This window comes from Chiloscyllium plagiosum, unplaced genomic scaffold (assembly GCF_037043375.1).
Source record: "Chiloscyllium plagiosum isolate Xiang-an unplaced genomic scaffold, Cpla_swu_hap1 HiC_scaffold_12, whole genome shotgun sequence".
Classification (NCBI taxonomy): Eukaryota; Metazoa; Chordata; class Chondrichthyes; order Orectolobiformes; family Hemiscylliidae; genus Chiloscyllium; species Chiloscyllium plagiosum.
The window spans coordinates 1,091,560-1,116,469 of record NW_028270150.1 but is presented as its reverse complement, the minus strand read 5'-3'; the positions used below and the strand labels follow the sequence as shown (position 1 = coordinate 1,116,469).

At 50.0% G+C, this 24,910-nt stretch overlaps 1 protein-coding gene across 1 annotated transcript in view; it reads left to right on the top strand.

Moving 5' to 3' along the window:
• The window catches only part of LOC148148474 (microtubule-actin cross-linking factor 1, isoforms 6/7-like), a 214,622-nt gene that overhangs the window by 110,651 nt on the left and 79,061 nt on the right, over positions 1 to 24,910 (top strand). The window contains exons 13-15 of the mRNA XM_087993185.1: positions 19,207 to 19,318; positions 21,827 to 21,993; positions 24,384 to 24,546. Coding sequence (XP_087849311.1) covers positions 19,207 to 19,318; positions 21,827 to 21,993; positions 24,384 to 24,546 — 442 coding nt within the window. The remainder of the gene's footprint in view (positions 1 to 19,206; positions 19,319 to 21,826; positions 21,994 to 24,383; positions 24,547 to 24,910) is intronic.

Below are 24,910 nucleotides of genomic sequence, written 5' to 3'. Positions count from 1 at the left end.
ACAGCAAATAATTCACCTCCTGACTCCCCAAAGCCTGTCCATCATCTCCAAGGCACAAGTCAGGAATGTGATGGAATACTGTTGGGTGTGTCTTGCTGGAAAAGCACAGCAGGTCAGGCAGCATCTGAAGAGCAGGAGAATCAGAGCCCTTTATCAGATGGAATACTCCCCATTTGCCCTGGATGGGGGCAGCTCCAACAACACTCAAGCTTGACACCATCCAGGACAAAGCAGCCACTTGATTGGCACCACATCCACAAGCATCCCCTCCCTCCACCACCGACACTCAGTAGCATCAGTGCGTATTATCTACAAGATGCACTGCAAAAATTTACCAAAGACCCTCAGACAGCACCTTCCAAACCCAGAACCACTTCCATCTGGAAAGACAATAGCAGCAGAACACCACCCCCTGCAGGCTCCCCTCCACTGCCCACCCTATCTTGGAAATATATTGCTGGTCCTTCACTGTCACCGGGTCAGAATCCTGGAATTCCCTCACTAAGGGACATTGTGGGTCTACCTACAGCACATGGACTGCAGCGGTTCAAGAAAACAGCTCACCCCAACCTTCTCAAGGGGCAATTAGGGACGGGCAATGAATATGACCCAGCCAGTGACACTCATGTCCCTCAAGTGGAAAAAAAAGGTTGGGATCCAAGGACCAAACCCAGTGGCACTACACTAGTTAAACCCTGCTAACCAAAGTAACCCTACTAACCAGACTAACCCTGCTAACTAAATCCTGCTAACCAGACCCATTTATCTTGACTTGCTGCTTTCTGTTGGTTAATAAATTATACTTAGCTCAAATTTGTTAAGTATGTCCAGGATATCTTTCTCAATCAATTTGGAGATGGTCCAAATTGAAGAGATGGGGCAAAACCTGACCTCCAGTTGGGAAATAAAGCAGACAAATGACTGAGGTGTTAATGGGGATGCACTTTGGGACCAGTGACCATACTTCTTTTAGTTTTAAATTAGTTACAGAAAAGGATAAGTCCAGCCCACAAGTTAAAGTTCTAAATTGCGGCAAGGTCAATTTTAATGGTCTTAGTCAGGAACTTTCAAAAGTTGATCGGTGGAGGCTGTTTTCGGGTAAAGGGACATCTAGCAAGTGGAAGGGTTTAAAAAGTGAGATAATGAGAGTTCAGGGACAGCATGTTCCTGTTAGTGTGAAGGACAAAATTGGCAAGAGTAGGGAACTCCGGATGACTAGAAACATTGAGGTTCTGGTCAAGAAAAATTAGGAGGTATATGTCAGATATAGACAGCTGGGATCAAGTGACTCCCTCAGTATATTGGGCATGTAACAGCACACTTGGGAGCATAGGCTGTCAGGGAAGGATGTCGAGGAAATGTGGAACTTTTTCAAGGAACAGATACGACGTGTCCTTGATATGTATGTACCTGTCAGGCAGGAAAGAAATGGTCGTGTGAGGGAACCTTGGTTGATGAGGGAGGTTGAATGTCTTGTAAAGAGGAAGAAGGAGGCTTACATAAGGTTGAGGAAACAGGGTTCAGACAGAGCAGTGGAGGGATACAGGATAGCCAGAAGGGACCTGAAGAAAGGGATTAGGAGAGCTAAGAGGGGGCATGAAAAATCTTTGGCGGGTAGGATCAAGGATAACCCCAAGGCATTTTATGCGTATGTGAGAAACATGAGAATGATGAGAACGAGGGTAGGTCCGATCAAGGACAGTAGTGGGAGACTGTGTATTGAGTCGGAAGAGTTGGGGGAGGTCTTGAATGAGTACATTTCTTCAGTATTTACAAACGAGAGGGACTGTATTGTTGAAGAGGAGAGTGTGAAACGGACTGGTAAGCTAGAGGAGATACTTGTTAGGAAGGAAGACGTGTTGGGCATTTTGAACAACTTAAGGATAGACAAGTCCCCCAGGCCTGACGGGATATATCCTAGGATTATGTGGGAAGCAAGAGAGGAAATTGCAGTACCGTTGGCAATGATCTTTTCGTCTTCACTGTCAACGGGGGTGGTACCAGGGGACTGGAGAGTGGTGAATGTTGTGCCCCTGTCCAAAAAAGGGAATAGGGATAACCCCGGGAATTACAGGCCAGTTAGTCTTACTTCGGTCGTAGGCAAAGTAATGGAAAGGGTACTGAGGGATAGGATTTATGAGTATCTGGAAAGACACTGCTTGATTAGGGACAGCCAGCACGGATTTGTGAGGGGTAGGTCTTGCCTTACAAGTCTATTGAATTCTTTGAGGAGGTGACCAAGCATGTGGATGAGGGTAGAGCAGTGGATGTAGTGTACATGGATTTTAGAAAGGCATTTGATAAGGTTCGAGGAGAAAGTGAGGTCTGCAGATGCTGGAGATCAGAGCTGGAAATGTGTTGCTGGAAAAGCGCAGCAGGTCAGGCAGCATCCAGGAAACAGGAGGATCGACGTTTCGGGCATAAGCCCTTCTTCAGGAATCCACTCAGGTGGATGGAGCTTGTAAGAGGGCCTATGGTGTATTAGCGTTCATTAGCAGAGGGATTGAATTCAAGAGTCGTGAGGTGATGTTGCAGCTGTACAGGACCACGGTAAGGCCACATTTGGAGTACTGTGTGCAGTTCTGGTCGCCTCATTTTAAGAAAGATGTGGAAGCTTTGGAGAGGGTGCAGAGGAGATTTACCAGGATGTTGCCTGGAATGGAGAATAGGTCGTACGAGGAAAGGTTGAGAGTGCTAGGCCTTTTCTCATTGGAACGGCGAAGGTTGAGGGGTGACTTGATAGAGGTTTATAAGATGATCAGAGGAATTGATAGAGTAGACAGAAACTTTTTCCCCGGGTACAACAGAGTGTTACAAGGGGACATAAATTTAAGGTGAAGGGTGGAAGGTATAGGGGAGATGTCAGGGGTGGGTTCTTTACCCAGAGAGTGGTGGGGGCATGGAATGCGCTGCCTGTGGGAGTGGTAGAGTCAGAATCTTTGGTGACCTTTAAGCAGCAATTGGATAGGTACATGGATGGGTGCTTAAGCTAGGACAAATGTTCGGCACAACATCGTGGGCCGAATGGCCTGTTCTGTGCTGTATTGTTCTATGTTCTATGTTCTACTTCAGATGGAAATCAGGAGGGCAAAAAGGGAACATCACGTAGTTTTGGCAGATAAGGTAAAGGAGAATGCAGAGAGTTTCTATAAGTATGTTAAGGGCACAAGAGTAATGAGGGAGAGAATAGGGCCCCTTAAAGATCAATGAGGCAGTCTATGAGTGAAGTCACAGGAGATAGGTAAGAGCCTAAATGAATATTTCTCATCAGTGTGCTACAAGGATTGGTGCTAGATTCATTGTTGTTCATCATTTGTACAATGACTTGGATGAGAATGTAGGAGGAACGGTTAGTAAGTTTGGGGACGACACTGAAATTGGTGGTGTAGTGGACAGGTTGTCTAAGAATACAACATCTTGATCAACTGGGCCAAGGAATGATGGATGGAGTTTAATTCAGATAAATGCAAGGTGTTGCATTTTGGTAGGGCAAGCTGGAGCAGGTCTTACACAGTTCATGGCAGGGCTCTGGGGAATGGTGTTGAACAAGGTGTATGGCATCACAGGGAGACAGGCTGATGAAGCAGGCATTTTCCTTCATTGGTCAGAGGGCTGAGTACAAGACATTGATTTGGACTCCTGCATACAATTCTGGTCACCCTGCTACATGAAGGATATTATTAAACTGGAAAGCAAGGATGTTCTTGAATGGGCTGGGACTTTTATTGAGGTGACTTTACAGAGGTTTATGATTAGATTCCCTAGTGTGGAAACAGGCCCTTCGACCCAACCAGTCTACACTGACCCTCTGAAGAGTAACCCCCCCAGTCCCATTTCCCTCTGACTAATGCACCTAACACTATGGGCAATTTAGCCTGGCCAATTCACCTGGCCTGCACATCTTTGGACTGTGGGAGGAAACCCACGCAGACACGGGGAGAATGTGCAAGCTCCACACAGACAGTCACCTGAGGCTGGGATCAAACCTGGGACCCTAGTGCTGTGAGGCAGCAGTGCTAACCACTGAGCTACTGTGCTGCCTGTTTACAAAAATCACGAGGAGCATGGATAGCTGAATTACCAAGGTCTTTTCTCCATGGTAAAGGTAGTCAAAAAGTAGACGGAATAGGTTTAAGGGGAGGAAAGATTTAAAAGGGATCTGAGTGGCAACGTTTTCACACAGAGGGTGGTGTGTGTATGGAGTGAGCTGCCAGAGGAAGTGGTGTAGGCTAGTACAATTAGAACATTTAAAAGTCATTTGGACAGGTACATGAATTGGAAAGGTTTAGAGGGATATGGGCCAAATGCAGACAAATCCGACTAGTTGAGTTGAGGAAACCTGGTCAGCATGGACACGTTGAACCGAAGGGTCTGTTTCTGTGCTGTATGACTAAGCAAACCCAAGCACTTAACTAAGTGAAGTAATTTCGAAGGGTTACTTTGTGAAACTATGTTTGAAAGTTCACAATGGTCATCTGGTGATCCCTTTTATAAAACATCCAGGTATCTCCACAGAACTTGAAATTCTTTATTCTTTCATTTGTTGTTGGCGTCGCTGTTTGAGCTGTCAGTTACTGCCCTTCACTAATTACCCTTGAACTGGTGGCCTGATTGGGCATTTCAGGGGGCAGTTAAAACTCAAACACATTGCTGTCGATATGGAGTCATATGTACACCAGACTGGACAATGATAGAAACATAGGAGTAGGCCATTCAGCCTACTAAGTCTGCCCTGGCTGTGATGGAGCCAGCGTAGGCCAGCACAGTGGCTCAGTGGTTAGCACTGCGGCCTCACAGCACCAGGGACCCAGGTTCAATTCCAACCTTGGGCAACACTCTGTGTGGAGTTTGCACATTCTCCCCATGTCTGTGTGGGTTTCCTCCCACAGTCCAAAGCTGTCAGGTTAGGGTGGATTGACCATGGGAAATGCAGAGATAAAGGGTAAGGGTAGTCTGTTATTTGAAGGGTCAGTATGGATTTGAGGGGCTGAATGGCCTGCTTCCACATTGTAGGGACTCGATGATTCGGACATTCAGTGTGATCCTGGCTGGTTGAACATTTCAATATCTTTGGTCACCTTCACAGAGACCAGATTTATCTTCCAGGTTTATTAATTAATGTTAACTTCAATGTTTTGTTTTTGTTGGATTTGAAAACAAATTTTTGAAAGCAAAGGGCTTTGAATTAATTGTCTCGTGATCATCACATTACACCACAATCCCACCCCCCTCATTTTATCACAATTCCATTTTCCAACACTTTGTTAAATCTATGTGTGTCTCTGGTTGTGTTGCAGGTCAGGAGCTGGGCCAGTTGCCAGGGAGATCGACTGGAAGCAGCAATGTTGTCCCTTCATTTGGAGCAACAGGATTTGCAGCATCTACAGGAATGGCTGGAGGAAACAGCTGAGTCACTGAGTCGGAGAGACCAGGAGGCTCTCTCCGAAAATATTGGGCAGCTGGAGGAGCTGCTAACCGAGCACTCAGTGAGGACACCCCCCACCCCCATTAACCCAGCACTCAGTGAGGACACCCCCCACCCCCATTAACCCAGCACTCAGTGAGGACACCTCCCCCCCATTAACCCAGCACTCAGTGAGGACACCCCCAACCCCCATTAACCCAGCACTCAGTGAGGACAGCCCCCACCCCCATTAATCCAGCACTCAGTGAGGACACCCCCCCCCCCATTAACCCAGCACTCAGTGAGGACACCACCCCCATTAACCCAGCACTCAGTGAGGACACCCCCCACCCCCATTAATCCAGCACTCAGTGAGGACACCCCCCCCCCCATTAACCCAGCACTCAGTGAGGACACCCCCCCCATTAAACCCAGCACTCAGTGAGGACACCCCCAACCCCCATTAACCCAGCACTCAGTGAGGACACCCCCCCCATTAAACCCAGCACTCAGTGAGGACACCCCCCACCCCCATTAACACAGCACTCAGTGAGGACACCCCCCACCCCCATTAACCCAGCACTCAGCGAGGACACCCCCCACCACCATTAACCCAGCACTCAGTGAGGACACCCCCCCCCCCCATTAACCCAGCACTCAGTGAGGACACCCCCCCCCCATTAACCTAGCACTCAGTGAGGACACCCCTCACCCCCATTAACCCAACACTCAGTGAGGACACCTCCCCCCCATTAACCCAGCACACAGTGAGGACACCCCCCACCCCCATTAATCCAGCACTCAGTGAGGACACCCCCCCCCCCATTAACCCAGCACTCAGTGAGGACACCCCCCACCCCCATTAACCCAGCACTCAGTGAGGACACCCCCCCCCATTAACCCAGCACTCAGTGAGGACACCACCCCCATTAACCCAGCACTCAGTGAAGACACCTCCCCCCCATTAACCCAGCACTCAGTGAGGACACCCCCGACCCCCATTAACCCAGCACTCAGTGAGGACACCCCCCACCCCCATTAACCCAGCACTCAGTGAGGACACCCCCCACCCCCATTAACCCAGCACTCAGTGAGGACACCCCCCCCCCATTAACCCAGCACTCAGTGAGGACACCCCCCCCCCCATTAACCCAGCACTCAGTGAGGACACCACCCCCATTAACGCAGCACTCAGTGAGGACACCCCCCGCCATTAACCCAGCACTCAGTGAGGACACCCCCCACCACCATTAATCCAGCACTCAGTGAGGGCACCCCCCACCCCCATTAACCCAGCACTCAGTGAGGACACCCCCCCCATTAAACCCAGCACTCAGTGAGGACACCCCCCACCCCCATTAACACAGCACTCAGTGAGGACACCCCCCACCCCCATTAACCCAGCACTCAGCGAGGACACCCCCCACCACCATTAACCCAGCACTCAGTGAGGACACCCCCCACCCCCATTAACCCAGCACTCAGTGAGGACACCCCCGCCATTAACCCAGCACTCAGTGAGGACCCCAACCCCCATTAACCCAGCACTCAGTGAGGACACCCCCCCCTCCCCCCCACCCCCATTAACCCAGCACTCAGTGAGGACACTCCCCCCCCCATTAACCCAGCACTCAGTGAGGACACCCCCCCCCATTAACCCAGCACTCAGTGAGGACACCCCCCCCTCCCCCCCACCCCCATTAACCCAGCACTCAGTGAGGACACCCCCCCATTAACCCAGCACTCAGTGAGGACACCCCCCCATTAACCCAGCACTCAGTAAGGACCTTCCCCCCCCATTAACCCAGCACTCAGTGAGGACAACCCCCCCATTAACCCAGCACTCAGTGAGGACCCCACCCCCCCCATTAACCCAGCACTCAGTGAGGACCCCACCCCCCCATTAACCCAGCACTCAGTGAGGACACCCCTCCCCATTAACCAAGCTCTCAGTGAGGACAACCCCCTCTATTAACCAAGCTCTCAGTGAGGACAACCCCCTCTATTAACCCAGCACTCAGTGAGGACACACCCACCCCCATTAACCCAGCACTCAGTGAGGACAACCCCCTCTATTAACCCAGCACTCAGTGAGGACACCCCCCACCCCCATTAACCCAGCCCTCAGTGAGGACACCCCCCCATTAACACAGCACTCAGTGAGGACCCCACCCCCCATTAACCCAGCACTCAGTGAGGACACCCCTCCTCCCCCTCCCCCCACTAACCCAGCACTCAGTGAGGACACCCCCCACCCCCATTAATCCAGCACTCAGTGAGGACACCCCCCCCCCCATTAACCCAGCACTCAGTGAGGACACCCCCCACCCCCATTAACCCAGCACTCAGTGAGGACACCCCCCCCCCCCATTAACCCAGCACTCAGTGAGGACACCACCCCCATTAACGCAGCACTCAGTGAGGAGACCCCCCACCCCCATTAATCCAGCACTCAGTGAGGACACCCCCCACCACCATTAATCCAGCACTCAGTGAGGGCACCCCCCACCCCCATTAACCCAGCACTCAGTGAGGACCCCCCCCACCCCATTAACCCAGCACTCAGTGAGGACACCCCCCACCCCCATTAACCCAGCACTCAGTGAGGACACCCCCCACCACCATTAATCCAGCACTCAGTGAGGGCACCCCCCACCCCCATTAACCCAGCACTCAGTGAGGACCCCCCCCACCCCATTAACCCAGCACTCAGTGAGGACACCCCCCACCGCCATTAACCCAGCACTCAGTGAGGACACCCCCCACCCCCATTAACCAGCACTCAGTGAGGACCCCCCCATTAACCCAGCACTCAGTGAGGACACCCCCCCCCCATTAACCCAGCACTCAGTGAGGACAACCCCCACCCCTATTAACCCAGCACTCAGTGAGGACACCCCGCCCATTAACCCAGCACTCAGTGAGGACACCCCCCCTCCATTAGCCCAGCACTCAGTGAGGACACCCCCCCCCCATTAACCCAGCACTCAGTGAGGACACCCCCCACCCCCATTAACCCAGCACTCAGTGAGGACACCCCCCCCCCATTAACCCAGCACTCAGTGAGGACACCCCCCCCCATTAACCCAGCACTCAGTGAGGACACTCCCCCCCCCACCCAGCACTCAGTGAGGACAACCCCCACCCCTATTAACCCAGCACTCAGTGAGGACACCCCCCCCCCCTCACCCAGCACTCAGTGAGGACACCCCGCCCATTAACCCAGCACTCAGTGAGGACACCCCCTCTCCATTAGCCCAGCACTCAGTGAGGACACCCCCCTCCCCCCACCCCCATTAACCCAGCACTCGGTGAGGACACCCCCCCTCCCCCCCACCCCCATTAACCCAGCACTCAGTGAGGACACCCCCACTCCCCCCACCCCCATTAACCCAGCACTCAGTGAGGACACCCCCACTCCCCCCACCCCCATTAACCCAGCACTCAGTGAGGACACCCCCCTCCCCCCCCCCCACCCCCATTAACCCAGCACTCAGTGAGGACACCCCCCCCCCATTAACCCAGCACTCAGTGAGGACACCCCGCCTCCCCCCACCCCCATTAACCCAGCACTCAGTGAGGACACCCCCCCCCCACCATTAACCCAGCACTCAGTGAGGACCCCACCCCCCCATTAACCCAGCACTCAGTGAGGACACCCCCCCTCCCACCCACCCCCATTAACCCAGCACTCAGTGAGGACACTCCCCCCGCCCCCCCCCCCATTAACCCAGCACTCAGTGAGGACACCCCCCCCCTTACCCAGCACTCAGTGAGGACACCACCCCCCCCATTAACCCAGCACTCAGTGAGGACACCCCCCCCCCATTAACCCAGCACTCAGTGAGGACACCCCCCCTCCCCCCACCCCCATTAACCCAGCACTCAGTGAGGACACCCCCCTCCCCCCCACCCCCATTAACCCAGCACTCAGTGAGGACACCCCTCCTCCCCCCACCCCCATTAACCCAGCACTCAGTGAGGACACCCCCCCGCCATTAACCCAGCACTCAGTGAGGACTCCAACCCCCATTAACCCAGCACTCAGTGAGGACACTCCCCCCCCCATTAACCCAGCACTCAGTGAGGACACCCCCCCCTCCCCCCCACCCCCATTAACCCAGCACTCAGTGAGGACACCCCCCCATTAACCCAGCAGTCAGTGAGGACACCCCCCCCCATTAACCCAGCACTCAGTAAGGACCTCCCCCCCCATTAACCCAGCACTCAGTGAGGACAACCCCCCCATTAACCCAGCACTCAGTGAGGACCCCACCCCCCCATTAACCCAGCACTCAGTGAGGACACCCCTCCCCATTAACCAAGCTCTCAGTGAGGACAACCCCCTCTATTAACCAAGCTCTCAGTGAGGACAACCCCCTCTATTAACCCAGCTCTCAGTGAGGACACCCCCCACCCCCATTAACCCAGCACTCAGTGAGGACACCCCGCCCATTAACCCAGCACTCAGTGAGGACCCCACCCCCCCATTAACCCAGCACTCAGTGAGGACCCCACCCCCCATTAACCCAGCACTCAGTGAGGACACCCCTCCTCCCCCTCCCCCCACTAACCCAGCACTCAGTGAGGACACCCCCCACCCCCATTAACCCAGCACTCAGTGAGGACACCCCCCCCCCCATTAACCCAGCACTCAGTGAGGACACCCCCCACCACCATTAATCCAGCACTCAGTGAGGGCACCCCACACCCCCATTAACCCAGCACTCAGTGAGGACCCCCCCCCCACCCCATTAACCCAGCACTCAGTGAGGACAACCCCACCGCCATTAACCCAGCACTCAGTGAGGACACCCCCCACCCCCATTAACCCAGCACTCAGTGAGGACCCCCCCCATTAACCCAGCACTCAGTGAGGACACCCACCCCCATTAACCCAGCACTCAGTGAGGACACCCCCCACCCCTATTAACCCAGCACTCAGTGAGGACACCCCCCCCCCTCACCCAGCACTCAGTGAGGACACCCCGCCCATTAACCCAGCACTCAGTGAGGACACCCCCCCTCCATTAGCCCAGCACTCAGTGAGGACACCCCTCACCCCCATTAACCCAGCACTCAGTGAGGACACCCCCCCCCATTAACCCAGCACTCAATGAGGACACCCCACTCCCCCCCACCCCCCATTAACCCAGCACTGAGTGAGGACACCCCCCCCTCCCCCCCACCCCCATTAACCCAGCACTCAGTGAGGACACCCCCCACCCCCATTAACCCAGCACTCAGTGAGGACACCCCCACCCCCCCCATTAACCCAGCACTCAGTGAGGACGCCCCCCCCCCATTAACCCAGCACTCAGTGAGGACACCCCCCCCCCACATTAACCCAGCACTCAGTGAGGACACCCCCCCCCCCACCCAGCACTCAGTGAGGACACCCCGCCCATTAACCCAGCACTCAGTGAGGACCCCACCCCCCCATTAACCCAGCACTCAGTGAGGACACCCCCCACCCCCATTAACCCAGCACTCAGTGAGGACACCCCCCCATTAACCCAGCACTCAGTGAGGACACCCCTCCTCCCCCTCCCCCCACTAACCCAGCACTCAGTGAGGACACCCCCCTCCCCCCCACCCCCATTAACTCAACACTCAGTGAGGACACCCCCCCTCCCCCCACCCCCATTAACCCAGCACTCAGTGAGGACACCCCCCTCCCCCCCACCCCCTATTAACCCAGCACTCAGTGAGGACACCCCCTACCCCCCACCCCCATTAACCCAGCACTCAGTGAGGACACCTCAGCACTCAGTGAGGACACCCCTCTCCCCCCCACCCCCTATTAACCCAGCACTCAGTGAGGACACCCCCCCCCCCATTAACCCAGCACTCAGTGAGGACACCCCCCCCCCCCATTAACCCAGCACTCAGTGAGGACACCCCCCCTATCCCCCACCCCATTAACCCAGCACTCAATGAGGACACCCCCCCACCCCATTAACCCAGCACTCAGTGAGGACACCCCCACATTAACCCAGCACTCAGTGAGGACCCCCCCCCCATTAACCCAGCAGTCAGTGAGGACACCCCCCCCATTAACCCAGCACTCAGTGAGGACCTCCCCCCTCCATTAACCCAGCACTCAGTGAGTACACCCCCCCCCCCCCCCCGCCATTAACCCAGCACTCAGTGAGGACATCCCCCCCCATTAACCCAGCACTCAGTGAGGACCTCCCCCCCATTAACCCAGCACTCAGTGAGGACCCCACCCCCCATTAACCCAGCACTCAGTGAGGACACCCCTCCTCCTCCTCCCCCCATTAACCCAGCACTCAGTGAGGACACCCCCCTCCCCCCACCCCCATTAACCCAGCACTCAGTGAGGACACCCCCCCTCCCCCCCACCCCCATTAACCAAGCACTCAGTGAGGACACCCCCCCCTCCTCTCCCCCCACCCCCATTAACCCAGCACTCAGTGAGGACACCCCCCCCCTCACCCCACCCCCATTAACCCAGCACTCAATGAGGACACCCCCCCACCCCATTAACCCAGCACTCAGTGGGGACACCCCCCCTCACCCCCACCCCATTAACCCAGCCCTCAATGAGGACCACCCCCCTCCCCCCCCACCCCCATTAACCCAGCACTCAGTGAGGACACCCCCCCATTAACCCAGCACTCAGTGAGGACACTCCCCCTAACCCCCACCCCCATTAACCCAGCACTCAGTGAGGACACCCCCCCTACCCCCCACCCCATTAACCCAGCACTCAGTGAGGACACCCCCCCACCATTAACCCAGCACTCAGTGAGGCCAGCACTCAGTGAGGACCTCCCCCCCCATTAACCCAGCACTCAGTGAGGACACCCCCCCCCATTAACCCAGCACTCAGTGAGGACATCCCCCCCCCCATTAACCCAGCACTCAGTGAGGCCCCCCCCATTAACCCAGCACTCAGTGAGGACTCCCCCCCCCCCATTAACCCAGCATTCAGTGAGGACACCCACCCACCCCCATTAACCCAACACTCAGTGAGGACACCCCCCCCTCCCCCCACCCCCATTAACCCAGCACTCAGTGAGGACACCCCCCCTCCCCCCCACCCCCATTAACCAAGCACTCAATGAGGACACCCTCCCCACCCCCATTAACCCAGCACTCAATGAGGACACCCCCCCCCCACCCCATTAACCCAGCACTCAGTGAGGACCCCACCCCCCATTAACCCAGCACTCAGTGAGGTCACCCCCCTCCCCCCCCATCCCATTAACACAGCACCCACTGAGGGCACATCCCCCTATTCAACATCATCAGCACCTGACACAGAACCCCATCACATGTTAGCTCCCCCAAACTGAGCTGCCTGCCTTAGTCAACACCTGATGGGGCTCCTGCACACTGAGCTTCGCCCACCCACCCCACTCCGTGTGAATACAGTCCCCGTGATGGAGTCCCCATGGGTGGGGGTGTGTGGTGGGGGGGGGTGGGTGGGCAGGGTTGCGGGAGGAGCTTTGTGTGAAGCCCCACCTGCAGCATGGAGCCCCTTGCCCTGAGGAGATCTAACAACACAGTCCTCACCGTGGGCGGCACGGTGGCACAGTGGTTAGCACTGCTGCCTCACAACGCCAGAGACCCGGGTTCAATTCCCGCCTCTGGCGACTCTCCGTGTGGAGTTTGCACATTCTCCCCGTGTTCTGCGTTTCCTCCGGGTGCTCCAGTTTCCTCCCACAGTCCAAAAATGTGCAGGTCAGGTGAATTGGCCAGGCTAAATTGCCCGTAGTGTTAGGTGAAGGGGTAAATGTAGGGGAATGGGTCTGGGTGGGTTGCGCTTTGGCGGGTCGGTGTGGGCTTGTTGGGCCGAAGGGCCTGTTTCCACACTGTAAGTAATCTAATAAAAAAAAAAGCCCTGTTCCACAGCACAATAGAACACAGAACAATACAGGGCAGTACAGGCCATTTGGCCCACGATGTTGTGCCAACCTGAGGTACCGACCTGAAGTCCATCTCACCTCCACTATTTCATCATCATTCATATATTTATCCAATGACCATTTAAATGCCCTTAAAGTTGGCGAGTCTACTACTGCTGCAGGCAGTGTGTCCCACGCCCCTACTACTCTCTGAGTAAAGAAACTACCTCTGACATCTGCCCTATGTCTATCACCCCTCAATTTAAAGCTATGTCACCTTGTGCTAGCCATCACCATCAAAGGAAAACAGCTGTCACTGTCCACCCTGTCTAATCCTCTGATTATCTTATGTCTCTAGTGAATCACTTTTCAACCTTCTTCTCTCTAACTGAAATCCATATACACCACATCAATCGCTTTACCCTCATCTACCTGTTTGGTCACCTTCTCAAAGAACTCAATAAGGTTTGTGAGGCACGACCTACCCTTCACAAAACTGTGCTGACTAGTCCGAATCAACTTATTCATTTCTAGTTTATTATAAATCCTCTCTCTTATAATCCTTTCCAACACCTTACCCACAACCGAAATAAGGCTCACTGGACTATAATTCCCAGGATTGTCTCTACTCCCCGTCTTGAACAGGGGAACCACATTTGCTATCCTCCAGTCTTCTGGTACTATTCCTGTAGACAATGACGACATAAAGATCAAAGCCAAAGGCTCGGCAATCTCCTCCCTAGCTTCCCAGAGAATCCGAGGATAAATCCCATTTGCCATAGAGCCATAGAGATGTACAGCACGGAAACAGACCCTTCGGTCCAACCCATCCATGCCGACCAGATATTCCAACCCAATCTAGTCCCACCTGCCAGCACCCGGCCCATATCCCTCCAAACCCTTCCTATTCATATACCCATCCAAATGCCTCTTAAATGTTGCAATTGTACCAGCCTCCACCACATCCTCTGGCAGCTCATTCCATACACATACCACCCTCTGCGTGAAAAAGTTGCCCCTTATGTCTCTTTTATATCTTTCCCCTCTCACCCTAAACCTATGCCCTCTAGTTCTGGACTCCCTGACCCCTGGGAAAAGACTTTGCCTATTTATCCTATTCATGCCCCTCATAATTTTGTAAACCTCTATAAGGTCACCCTTCAGCCTCCAACGCTCCAGGGAAAACAGCCCCAGCCTGTTCAGCCTCTCCCTGTAGCTCAGATCCTCCAACCCTGGCAAAATCCTTGTAAATCTTTTCTGAACCCTTTCAAGTTTCACAACATCTTTCCGATAGGAAGGAGACCAGAATTGCACGCAATATTCCAACAGTGGCCTAACCAATGTCCTGTATAGCCGCAACATGACCTCCCAACTCCTGTGCTCAATACTCTGACCAATAAACGAAAGCATACCAAACGCCTTCTTCACTATCCTATCTACCTGCGATTCCACTTTCAAGGAGCTGTGAACCTGCACTCCAAGGTCTCTTTGTTCAGCAGCACTCCCTAGGACCTTACCATTAAGTGTATAAGTCCTGCTAAGATTTGCTTTCCCAAAATGCAGCACCTCGCATTTATCTGAATTAAACTCCATCTGCCACTTCTCAGCCCATTGGCCCATCTGGTCCAGATCCTGTTGTAATCTGAGGTAACCCTCTTCGCTGTCCACTACACCTCCAATTTTGGTGTCATCTGCAAACTTACTAACTGTACCTCTTATGCTCTCATCCAAATCATTTATGTAAATGACAAAATTAGAGGGCCCAGCACCGATCCTTGTGGCACTCCACTGGTCACAGGCCTCCAGTCTGAAAAACAACCCTCCATCACTACTGTCTGCCTTCTACCTTTGAGCCAGTTCTGTATCCAAGTGGCTAGTTCTCCCTGTATTCCATGAGATCTAACCTTGCTAATCAGTTTCCCATGGGGAACCTTTTCGAACACCTTACTGAAGTCCATATAGATCACATCTACTGCTCTGCCCTCATCAATCTTCTTTGTTACTTTTTCAAAAAACTCAGTCAAGTTTGTGTGACATGATTTCCCACGCACAAAGCCATGTTGACTATCCCGAATCAGTCCTTGCCTTTCCAAATACATGTACATCCTGTCCTTCAGGATTCCTTCCAACAACTTGCCCACCGCCGACGTCAGGCTTACTGGTCTATAGTTCCCTGGCTTGTCTTTACCGCCCTTCTTAAACAGTGGCACCACATTTGCCAACCTCTAGTCTTCCGGCACCTCACCTGTGACTATCGATGATACAAATATCTCAGCAAGATGCCCAGCAATCACTTCTCTAGCTTCCCACAGAGTTCTCGGGTGCACCTGATCAGGTCCTGGGGATTTATCCACCTTTAACCGTTTCAAGACATCCAGCACTTCCTCCTCTGTAATCTGGACATTTTGCAAGATGTCACCATCTATTTCCCAACAGTCTATATCTTCCATATCTTTTTCCACAGTAAATACTGATGCAAAATATTCATTTAGAATCTCCCCCATTTTCTGTGGCTCCACACAAAGGCCGCCTTGCTGATCTTTGAGGGGCCCTATTCTCTCCATAGTTACCCTTTTCTCCTTAATATATTTGTAAAAACCCTTCGGATTCTCCTTAACTGTATTTGCCAAATACAGTCATGTCCCCGTTTTGCCCTCCTGATTTCCCTCATAAGTATACTCCTACTGCCTTTATACTCTTCTAAGGATTCACTCGATCTATCCTGTCTATACCTGACATATGCTTCCTTCTTTTTCTTAACCAAACCCTCAATTTCTTTAGTCATCCAGCATTCCCTGTACCTACCAGCCTCCCCTTTCACCCTGACAGGAATATACTTTCTCTGGATTCTCGTTATCTCATTTCTGAAGGCTTCCTATTTTCTAGCTGTCACTTTACCTGCAAACATCTGCCCCCCAATCAGCTTTCGAAAGTTCTTGCCTAATATCATCAAAATTGGCCTTTCGCCAATTTAGAACTTCAACTTTTAGATCTGGTCTATCCTTTTCCATCACTATTTTAAAACTTATAGAATTATGGTTGCTGGCCCCAAAGTGCTCCCCCACTGACACCTCAGTCACCTGCCCTGCCTTATTTCCCAAACGTAGGTCAAGTTTTGCATCTTCTCTAGTAGGTACATCCACATACTGAATCAGAAAATTGTCTTGTATGCACTTAAGAAATTCCTCTCTATCTAAATCTTTAACACTATGGCAGTCCCAGTCGATGTTTGGAAAGTTAAAATCCCCTACCATAACTACTCTATTGTAGGGGATTTTAATTTTCCAAACATTGACTGGGACTGCCATAGTGTTAAAGATTTAGATGGAGAGGAATTTGTTAAGTGTGTACAAGACAATTTTCTGATTCAGTATGTGGATGTACCTACTAGAGAAGGTGCAAAACTTGACCCCAGGTGACTTATCTATTTTTACACTTTCCAGAATTGCTAACACCTCCTCCTTATGGACTTCAATTCTGTCTAGTCTAATAGATGCATCTCAGTATTCTCCTCGAAAACATTGTCTTTTTCCTGTGTGCATACTGATGAAAAATATTCATTTAGCACTTCCCATATCTCCTCAGACTCCATGCAGAACTTCCCACTGCTGTCCTTGACTAGCCCTAATCTTACTCTAGTTTATTCCTGATATACCTAGAGAAAGCTTTCGGGCTTTCCTTGATCCTATCTGCCAATGACTTCTCATGTCCCCCCCCCCCCAACTCCATACACAGCCTCTCCAATGCCTGTACAATTTCAACCCCCAAGCAAGAAAGGACAAACCTCGATTTGCCACCTTAACTACTTGCTGCACCTGGATATTAACATTTTGTGTTTCATGCACAGGATCACTCAATGTCCTCCAAACTGCACTTTTTGTTTTGGTGTCTTGCTCCATTTAAATTGATTCTTCCAAAGAAATGAACGACTTCAGACTTTCCTACTTTGCATCTACCTGCAAGTTTTTGTTCACTCCTTCACTGATCTACATCCCCTTTGCAGATTCTTTGTGTCTTCATCACTATATTCCTTGCCACCTATTTAAGAATCCTCAGCAAGTTGGGATCCATTATTTCTCTGTAAATGATTCAATAACTATTACTATACATATCGACAGTTTTTTAGGAATTCCTTCCTTTGTATGTTACCATCCTAATGTGGCCAATCACTCCTAAAGAAGAAATTGAAACACCCATCGATTGATAAAACTAAGCCACAAGATTTCATGTCTTTAAATAAAAACAATTGTTGTAATTGTAAAGGAAAATTAAACACAGCATCACTGTAGTTCATAAAGACTTCTGTTATCTCAGTTCAGTATTTCCACATCCATGTCCCACCCTACCCTCACTACAGTTCCCTTATTTTACAACATTGTAAAGGATGATTCAATTGTCCTCTGGTACTTTATTTCTCCTTTGCACTCCAGCTATTACTGGAGTTGCATATTTCATGAAGATTTTATTAGCTTTTGGCTAAGAGATATTCCTTCTGAAGTCTTATGTTTCTCCCAGTCTGCTCCCACAGTTTCTGTACAACTCCCTCTAGAGTAACTGCTGTCTTCCACAAGGCTCTTTGGGAACCACTATAGGTTTCTCTGACCTCAAAGTAAAGAAAATGCCCAGCTGCTCTTTGATGAAGTCTACACTGAACTGCTTGATCGTGTGAGCAAAGACATACAGATGTTTGATACTTCTTAAGAAAACGAACCATCTCCTCAAGACTCCACCCTGAATAAGTATTTCTGTAGGTGATATGACAGGATTTGGGATGACTCAAACAAAACTGCAAACAAAATTATTTTAAAACTTTCACAGCTCTCTGCTTCTTTAAGTCACATGAATAATTCCATCTCTAATGGATGACACTTCTCTTCCTCCAGACGACCTGGACATGCTTGGAGATGGAAATCTGTTCTTTCACTGTCAATTCTACCTTTGTAACACAGGCTATTTGTTAAATATAATCAACTCAGACTTGTTTGGTTTCTTCTGGCCACATCATGATTGTAACATATCAAGGAAGCAGTTCGTGTGAAACTACAGAGAGATGCAAATCTTTTGATTAGTTGAAGGTTTACGTAAAGGGTGCCGGTTGTCATGGTTGTGGAGATGTTCGCTGACCTGGGAAGTTCATTTGCAGACATTTTTAACCCCTGTCTAGGTGACATCTTCAGGGCTTTGGAGCCTCCTGTGAAGCGCGGCTGTACTGAGTCTTCTGGAATTTATTTGGGTCTGTTTCTGCTGCTTTCGGTTGTTTGTAGTAGTGACTGGTATACTGCGTCTAGGTCAATGTGCTTGTTGATTGAGTCCGTGGTTGAGTGCTATGCTTCTAGGAATTCTCTGGCTATTCTCTTTCTGGCTTGTGCTGTGATTATTGTGCTGTCCCACTCGAATTTGTGGTCCCTGTCATCTGTGTGTATGACAATAGGAGCATCTGGTCATGGCATTTAGTGGCTAGTTGGTGTTCATGGAAGTGGACTGTTAGTTGTCTGCCTGTTTCCCCTATATTGTGTTTTGTGCAGTCTTTGCATGGAATCCTGTAAATTACGTTAGTCGTGCACATGGTGGGTATCGGGTCCTTTTTCCCGGTGAGTTGTTGTCTGAGCATGGCTGTCAGTTTATGGGCTGTCATGAATGCGAGTGGTCGGGGAAGTCTGGCTGTTTTGATTAGTTTGTTATAACAAAAAGGTTTAATGATCCTAACATCAACAGAAATCGTCATTGAGTCATTTACAGAGGAAATTACAGATCCTAATTGACAATGAGGAATGATGAGTTTTGAAGGTGCTGACTAAGGATCTTTAGTGAAATTTCTCAAAAGTACAAGTAATATTCCAAAACATGTCACCATGAACTGAATGCTCCCCTGGGACCTGTTTCCAGCTTACTGTTGGTGATAACCTGTCACTGATGCTGTTCTTGCAGGTTTTATTGGATGAATTGATGAGAAAGAAAACAGAAATCGAGAGAAAAAAGAAACCCACTTCCCACAATCTGGACGATCACAGTCAGGTTTTTCAACAGCTTTCCTCACCTGGTAAGGGTCCTGAGAAATGCCATATTCATTCATGATCAAGGCTGGGTTTCCAAGTTTCTAATTACTTCATTGGGATGTGTACATCACTGACAATATTAAATAATGTTTTCCTCACATCCCCTAAACCTCCTGTACCTCACCCTGAACCTGGGTCCCCTTGTGGCTGACCTTTCAATTAAGGGGAACAGCTGCTCCTTATCCACTCTGCACATGCCCCTCATAACCTTATGCACCTCAATCAGATCATTCCTCAGTCTGCTCTACTCAGAAACAACCCAAGCCTATCCAACCATTCCTCATAACTTAAATGCTCTCTCCTCACAAATCTCCTGCAGCATCCTGGTGAAGCTCCTCTGCACCCCCTCCAGTGTAATCAGATCCTTGCTGTAACATAGCATCTAGAACCGTTCACAGTATTCCAGCTGTGATCTCACCATAGTTCTATACAACTCCAACATGACTTCCCTACTTTATTAATCTATGCCTCCATTGATAAAGGAAAGTGTCCCATGTGACTTTTTCACCACCTGATTAACATGCCGTTCTGCCTTCAGAGATCTTTGTGCAAACACACCAAGGTTCCCTTGTTCAACAGAACTTCCTAGTGCCATGTCATTCATTGAATACTTTCTGATCAAATTACTTCTTCTAAAGAGTATCACCTCCCACGTTTCACATCTGCCACTTAGCTGCCCATTTGACCACCCTGTTTATATCTTCTTGTAGCTCAAAACATCAACCTCATTTTAACCACCTGACCAATCTTTACGTAATCTGCAAATTTACTAATCCAACCCCCACGCAGCCAGCCATGTCATTTATATAAATAATGAATAACAGGTGACCCAGCACAGACTCTTGGACATCGGCTTCCAGCCACTAAAGCAGCCTACGGTAATCGCCCTCTGGCTCCTAACAACTGAGCCAATTGTGAATCCACTTTATCAATGACCCTGTATCCCAAGATTTGGAGATGCCGGTATTGGACTGGGGATGTAAAAGTTGAAAATCACACAACACCAGATTATAGTCCAACAGGTTTAATGGGAGGCACTAGCTTTCGGAGCGCTGCGCTCCTTCATCAGGTGGTTATGGAGAAGTGGATGGTGTCCTACAATCTTATTCTCCACAGCCACCTGATGAAGGAGCAGTGCTCCGAAAGCTAGTGCCTTCCATTAAACCTGATGGACTGTATCCCATGTGCATTTATCTACTTGATAAATTCCATGTGAGACCTTGTTAGAGGCTTTGCTGGAATTCATGTGAACTACATCAACTAACCTCATCTAGATACCTGGCCACCACTTCAGAAATCCATTCAGATTTGTTAAGTATGACCTCCCTCTGACAAAGCAGTCCTGACTATCACTGATCAAGCCTTCCCTCTCCAAGTGAAGATAGACGCTATACTTCAGAAGTTTCTCCAACAGATGCTAACTGGTCTGTAGTTCTTTGGCTTATCTCTACAATCCTTCTTAAATATAGGAACCACCTTAACGTTCTCCAGTCTTCTGGCGCCTCCCCTGTGGACAGAGAGACATTAACAATACGGGTCAGTGTCCCTGTAATCTATCCCCTTGCCTCCCACAGCAGTCTGGGACACACCATCCAAACCTGATGATTTGTCCATTGTCATTTTCTTGGGTGAAGATGGATATAAAACATTGGTTCAACACTCTCCGAATGTCCTCTGGCTCCACCCACCGATTAGGAGAAAGTGAGGACTGCAGATGCTGGAAAAGCACAGCTGGTCAGGCAGCATCCAAGGAGCAGGAGAATTGACATTTTGGGCATTAGCCTTTCCTGATGAAGTGCTTATGCCCGAAACATCGATTCTCCTGCTCCTCAGATGCTGCCTGACCTGCCGTGCTTTTCCAGGACTACAGTCTCAACCCACTCACAGATGATCCTGCTAGTCCCTAATGGGCCCCACTCCACCCACATGATTACCCTCTGGTCCCTAATGGGCTCTACCCCACTCACACATTACCCTGCTGATCCCTAATGGGCCGTACTCTTGCCAGGTAATCCTTTTCCCATTGACATACTTACAGACTATCTTGGGATTTAGTCAGCCAGAGATTTCTCATATCCCCTTTTCCCTTTCCTAGTTATTTTCTTCAGCTTCACCCTGCGCGTTTTTTAATCCATGAATGCTTCTGCTGATTTATTCCCCTTGTACCTGCTAAAAGCCTCTCTTTTCCTTTTCATTTTATCCTGAATCTCTCTGGATAGCCATTGTTCTCTCGGCTTGTTACTCCTTCCCATCACCCTAGAGGGAACATGCTGGGCTGGTACTCTCTGTCAACAACACCATTACTCTGGGTTTCTCAGTGAATGCTCTGTTGACAGCACCACTCTGCTGTTGCCTTCCGTTCCCCCACCCATTCATATTCACTCAGGTGAGGAGGTCGTTGTGATTCTGTTCCATTGGAGGGGTGTTGGCGATGACACTTAACCTGCTCATGTTAAGGTGTGTTTTTGATGTGCTGTTCTGTTTTGTTCCAGGGGAGGGTCACTGTTGGAGATCTCAACCCCACCTTCCTCAAAGCACTGACTCCTCAGATGCCAGGAGCCCTTTGGTTGCCCATCTCCTGGGAAAGTGGGAGCAGTTATGGACACGAGCATTAGACAGACAGACCCGACTACAAGAGAAAGTCCAGAGACTTTATGAGGTGAGTACAGTTTACCTTGAAGCGAGGTCCAAATACAGAGCACAAGGAGGCACACCATCCCTCACAATTGTTCAGTACTTGAGGAATACTTTGGCTGATTTGTGGCCAAGTTCCAAACAGCCGGATATTTTTTTTTTAAACTGCAAATTACTGCAGATGTTGGAACCTGGACTGAAACTAAAATGTGCTGTAGGTCACAACGGGTCTGATAGCATCCATGGAGAGAGAACAAGCTAATGTTCTGAGTCTAGATGACTCCTCATCAGAGCTGGTGAAGTGTGGAGAAGCAATATTTATACTATATTTGGGGAGGTACAGTTGGAGTGCTGCAGGGTGGGGAAAGGGGGTAAATAATTCAGATTAAGTGATTGGAATATGAGAAAGACAGAACAATGGTGTGTCTAACTGCCAGACTGGAAACAGCAGCCACTTCCACTGGGGTGGGAGTTGCAGGGTGAGGTGGTGACAGAGAATGTAATAAGTAAAACTAAAAGAAAGGGAAAGAGTGGGAGTGGGCTCACAATCTGAAATTTTTTAACTCAATATTAAATCCCGAAAGCTGTGAGCTGCCTAACCTGAAATGAGACACTGTTCCTCCAGTTCGTGCTGGGATTCACTGGAACACTGCAGCACACTGAGGACAGTGGTCATGTGAGCAGGACGCTGTGTTAAAATAACCAGCTAAGGGAAGGTCAGGGTCATGTTTGTGCACAGACCGGAGGTGGTCTACAAAGCGGTCACCCAGTCTGTGTTTGTTTTCTCTGATGTAGAGTCGGCCACATTGGGTGCAGTGGATATAATCCACAAGATCGGAGGGGGTCTGGGGAAATGCTGCTTGATCCGGAAAGGCTGCTTCAGCCCTTGGGTGGTGAGCAGGGAGGGGGGGGGGAAGGGCAGGAGTTGCACCTTCTGCGGTTACATGGGAAGGTGCGGTGGGAAAGGGGCTGGAGTTGGTGGTTGATAAATGGAATAGGGTGTCCCAGAGGGAATGATCCCTCCGAAATGCAGCCGAGGGTCTGAGGGGAAGATGTGTTTGGTGGGGGCATTCTGCTGGAGTTGTCTGAAATGGTGGAAAATGATTCTTTGAATGTGGAGGCTGGTGGGATGGAGAGAGAAGACAAGGGGGACCTGATCATGCTGCTGTGCATGATGGGAAGGGGCAAGGGCGGAAGCACAGGTAATTGGTCAGATGCAGTCGAGGGAACTGTCAACCATAGTGGGCAGGAAACCATGGTCACGGAGAAGGAAGGCATGTCAGTAGCACTGTTCTGGAAGGTGGTAACATCCAAACAGATACAACGTTGCCAAAGAACTGGGAAAAGGGAATGGAATTCTTGAAGGATGTGGGATATGATGAGCTGTAGTGAAGATAGCTTTAGGAGTCAGTGGCTTTGCAGTGGACAGCTTAATCCCTGAAATGGAGGCTGACAGGTCAAGGAAAGGAAGGGAAGTATCAGAAATTGACAATGCAAAAGTTATAGAGGAATGGAAAGTGGAGGCAAAATGAATAAATGTGTCAAGATTCTAGGCAAGAGCATGAAGCAGCACCAAAGTAGTTGTTGATGTACAGAACCAAGAGTTGTGGGAAGGAGCCAGTGTAAGACTGGAACAAGGATTGTGTCACATTCCCCATAAAGAGGCAGGACATAATGGCCAAATGACCTCCTGCTGCTCCTATTTTCTATATTTGTATCTGGGAACTTGAGGACATTTTATATCTGGGAGGACTACATGAATGAGCCAGCTGCTTTAGCTCAGGGTTTGGACTCAGGGGCTGCTAGAGTCACTCCACAGGATCAGTGCAGATCCTCAGATAGCATTTTCCAAGAGTTGGTCACTCCATAGGCAGCCACTGCTCAGTAACCAAGTTTCTGATTTATTCTTTATACTGAAGGAGGACATTGTGGAAGGCTCCTCCAAACAAGCAGTCTTGTAATCCGGTGAATGTTCACTGCAGCCTCTCTAAGGCAATAACGTCTTTCCTGAGAGAAGGAGACCAAATTGGCTCACAGTATTCCAGGCCTGGTCTAAGCAAGCTCCTGTACAATTGAAACAATACTCCATTCCTCCTGTACTGAAAGCCTCTTGCTATAAAAGCCAACATTCATTCATCTTTCTCATAACTTGTTGCACCTGCACGCTCACATTCAGTGACTTACCAATAAGGACACCTATGACTCTTAGCACATTTACACTTTCCAACCCCTCAATAGTTAGGAAATACTCTGACCTTCTGACCATGAGTGTGTTTAACCCATATCTGCTGACAGCAGATTTAAGGTGCTGAATGGTCCACTCTTGTTTGATTTTAATTGTTTTATGTATAAAAGAAATAAGAAAACAGATGAATAAATCAGTAAGGAGTCATTGATCTATGTTGCAAATTTCAGCTCCAAGCTCTGGAGACCTTCAGCTTTAACACATGGAGGAAGCAATACTTGCAGTGGATTAGCAGCAAGAAATTCCGAATGCTGGACATTTTCCGGTATATTGACAAGGATCAAGATGGACGAATCAGTCAGCAGGAGTTTACACAGAGTGTTCTTGACTCCAGTGAGTTTACAATCTGGCTATTTCTATGTGTCACAGAAATATCAGTTCAAAAGTTTAAATCAGAATTAAATCAAAATTGTTCCAATACAGAAAGAGGCCATTCAGTCTGTGATGTCTGTACTGGCTCTCTGACCAATTTAATTATGTGCCAATCTCCTGCATTTTCCAAATAATTTTGTACGTTGATTCTAATCAAGTAATTATCCAATGTCCCTTTTGAATGCCTCAATTGATCCTGCCACCACCACCACATTTCCAAGCAGCATATTCCGAAGCTTTCTACCTCATCATTTTGCTTCTTTTGTAAATTACTTTAAGGCTGTGACCTCTAACTCTTAATCCTTTACATGTGGTGGTTGTGACT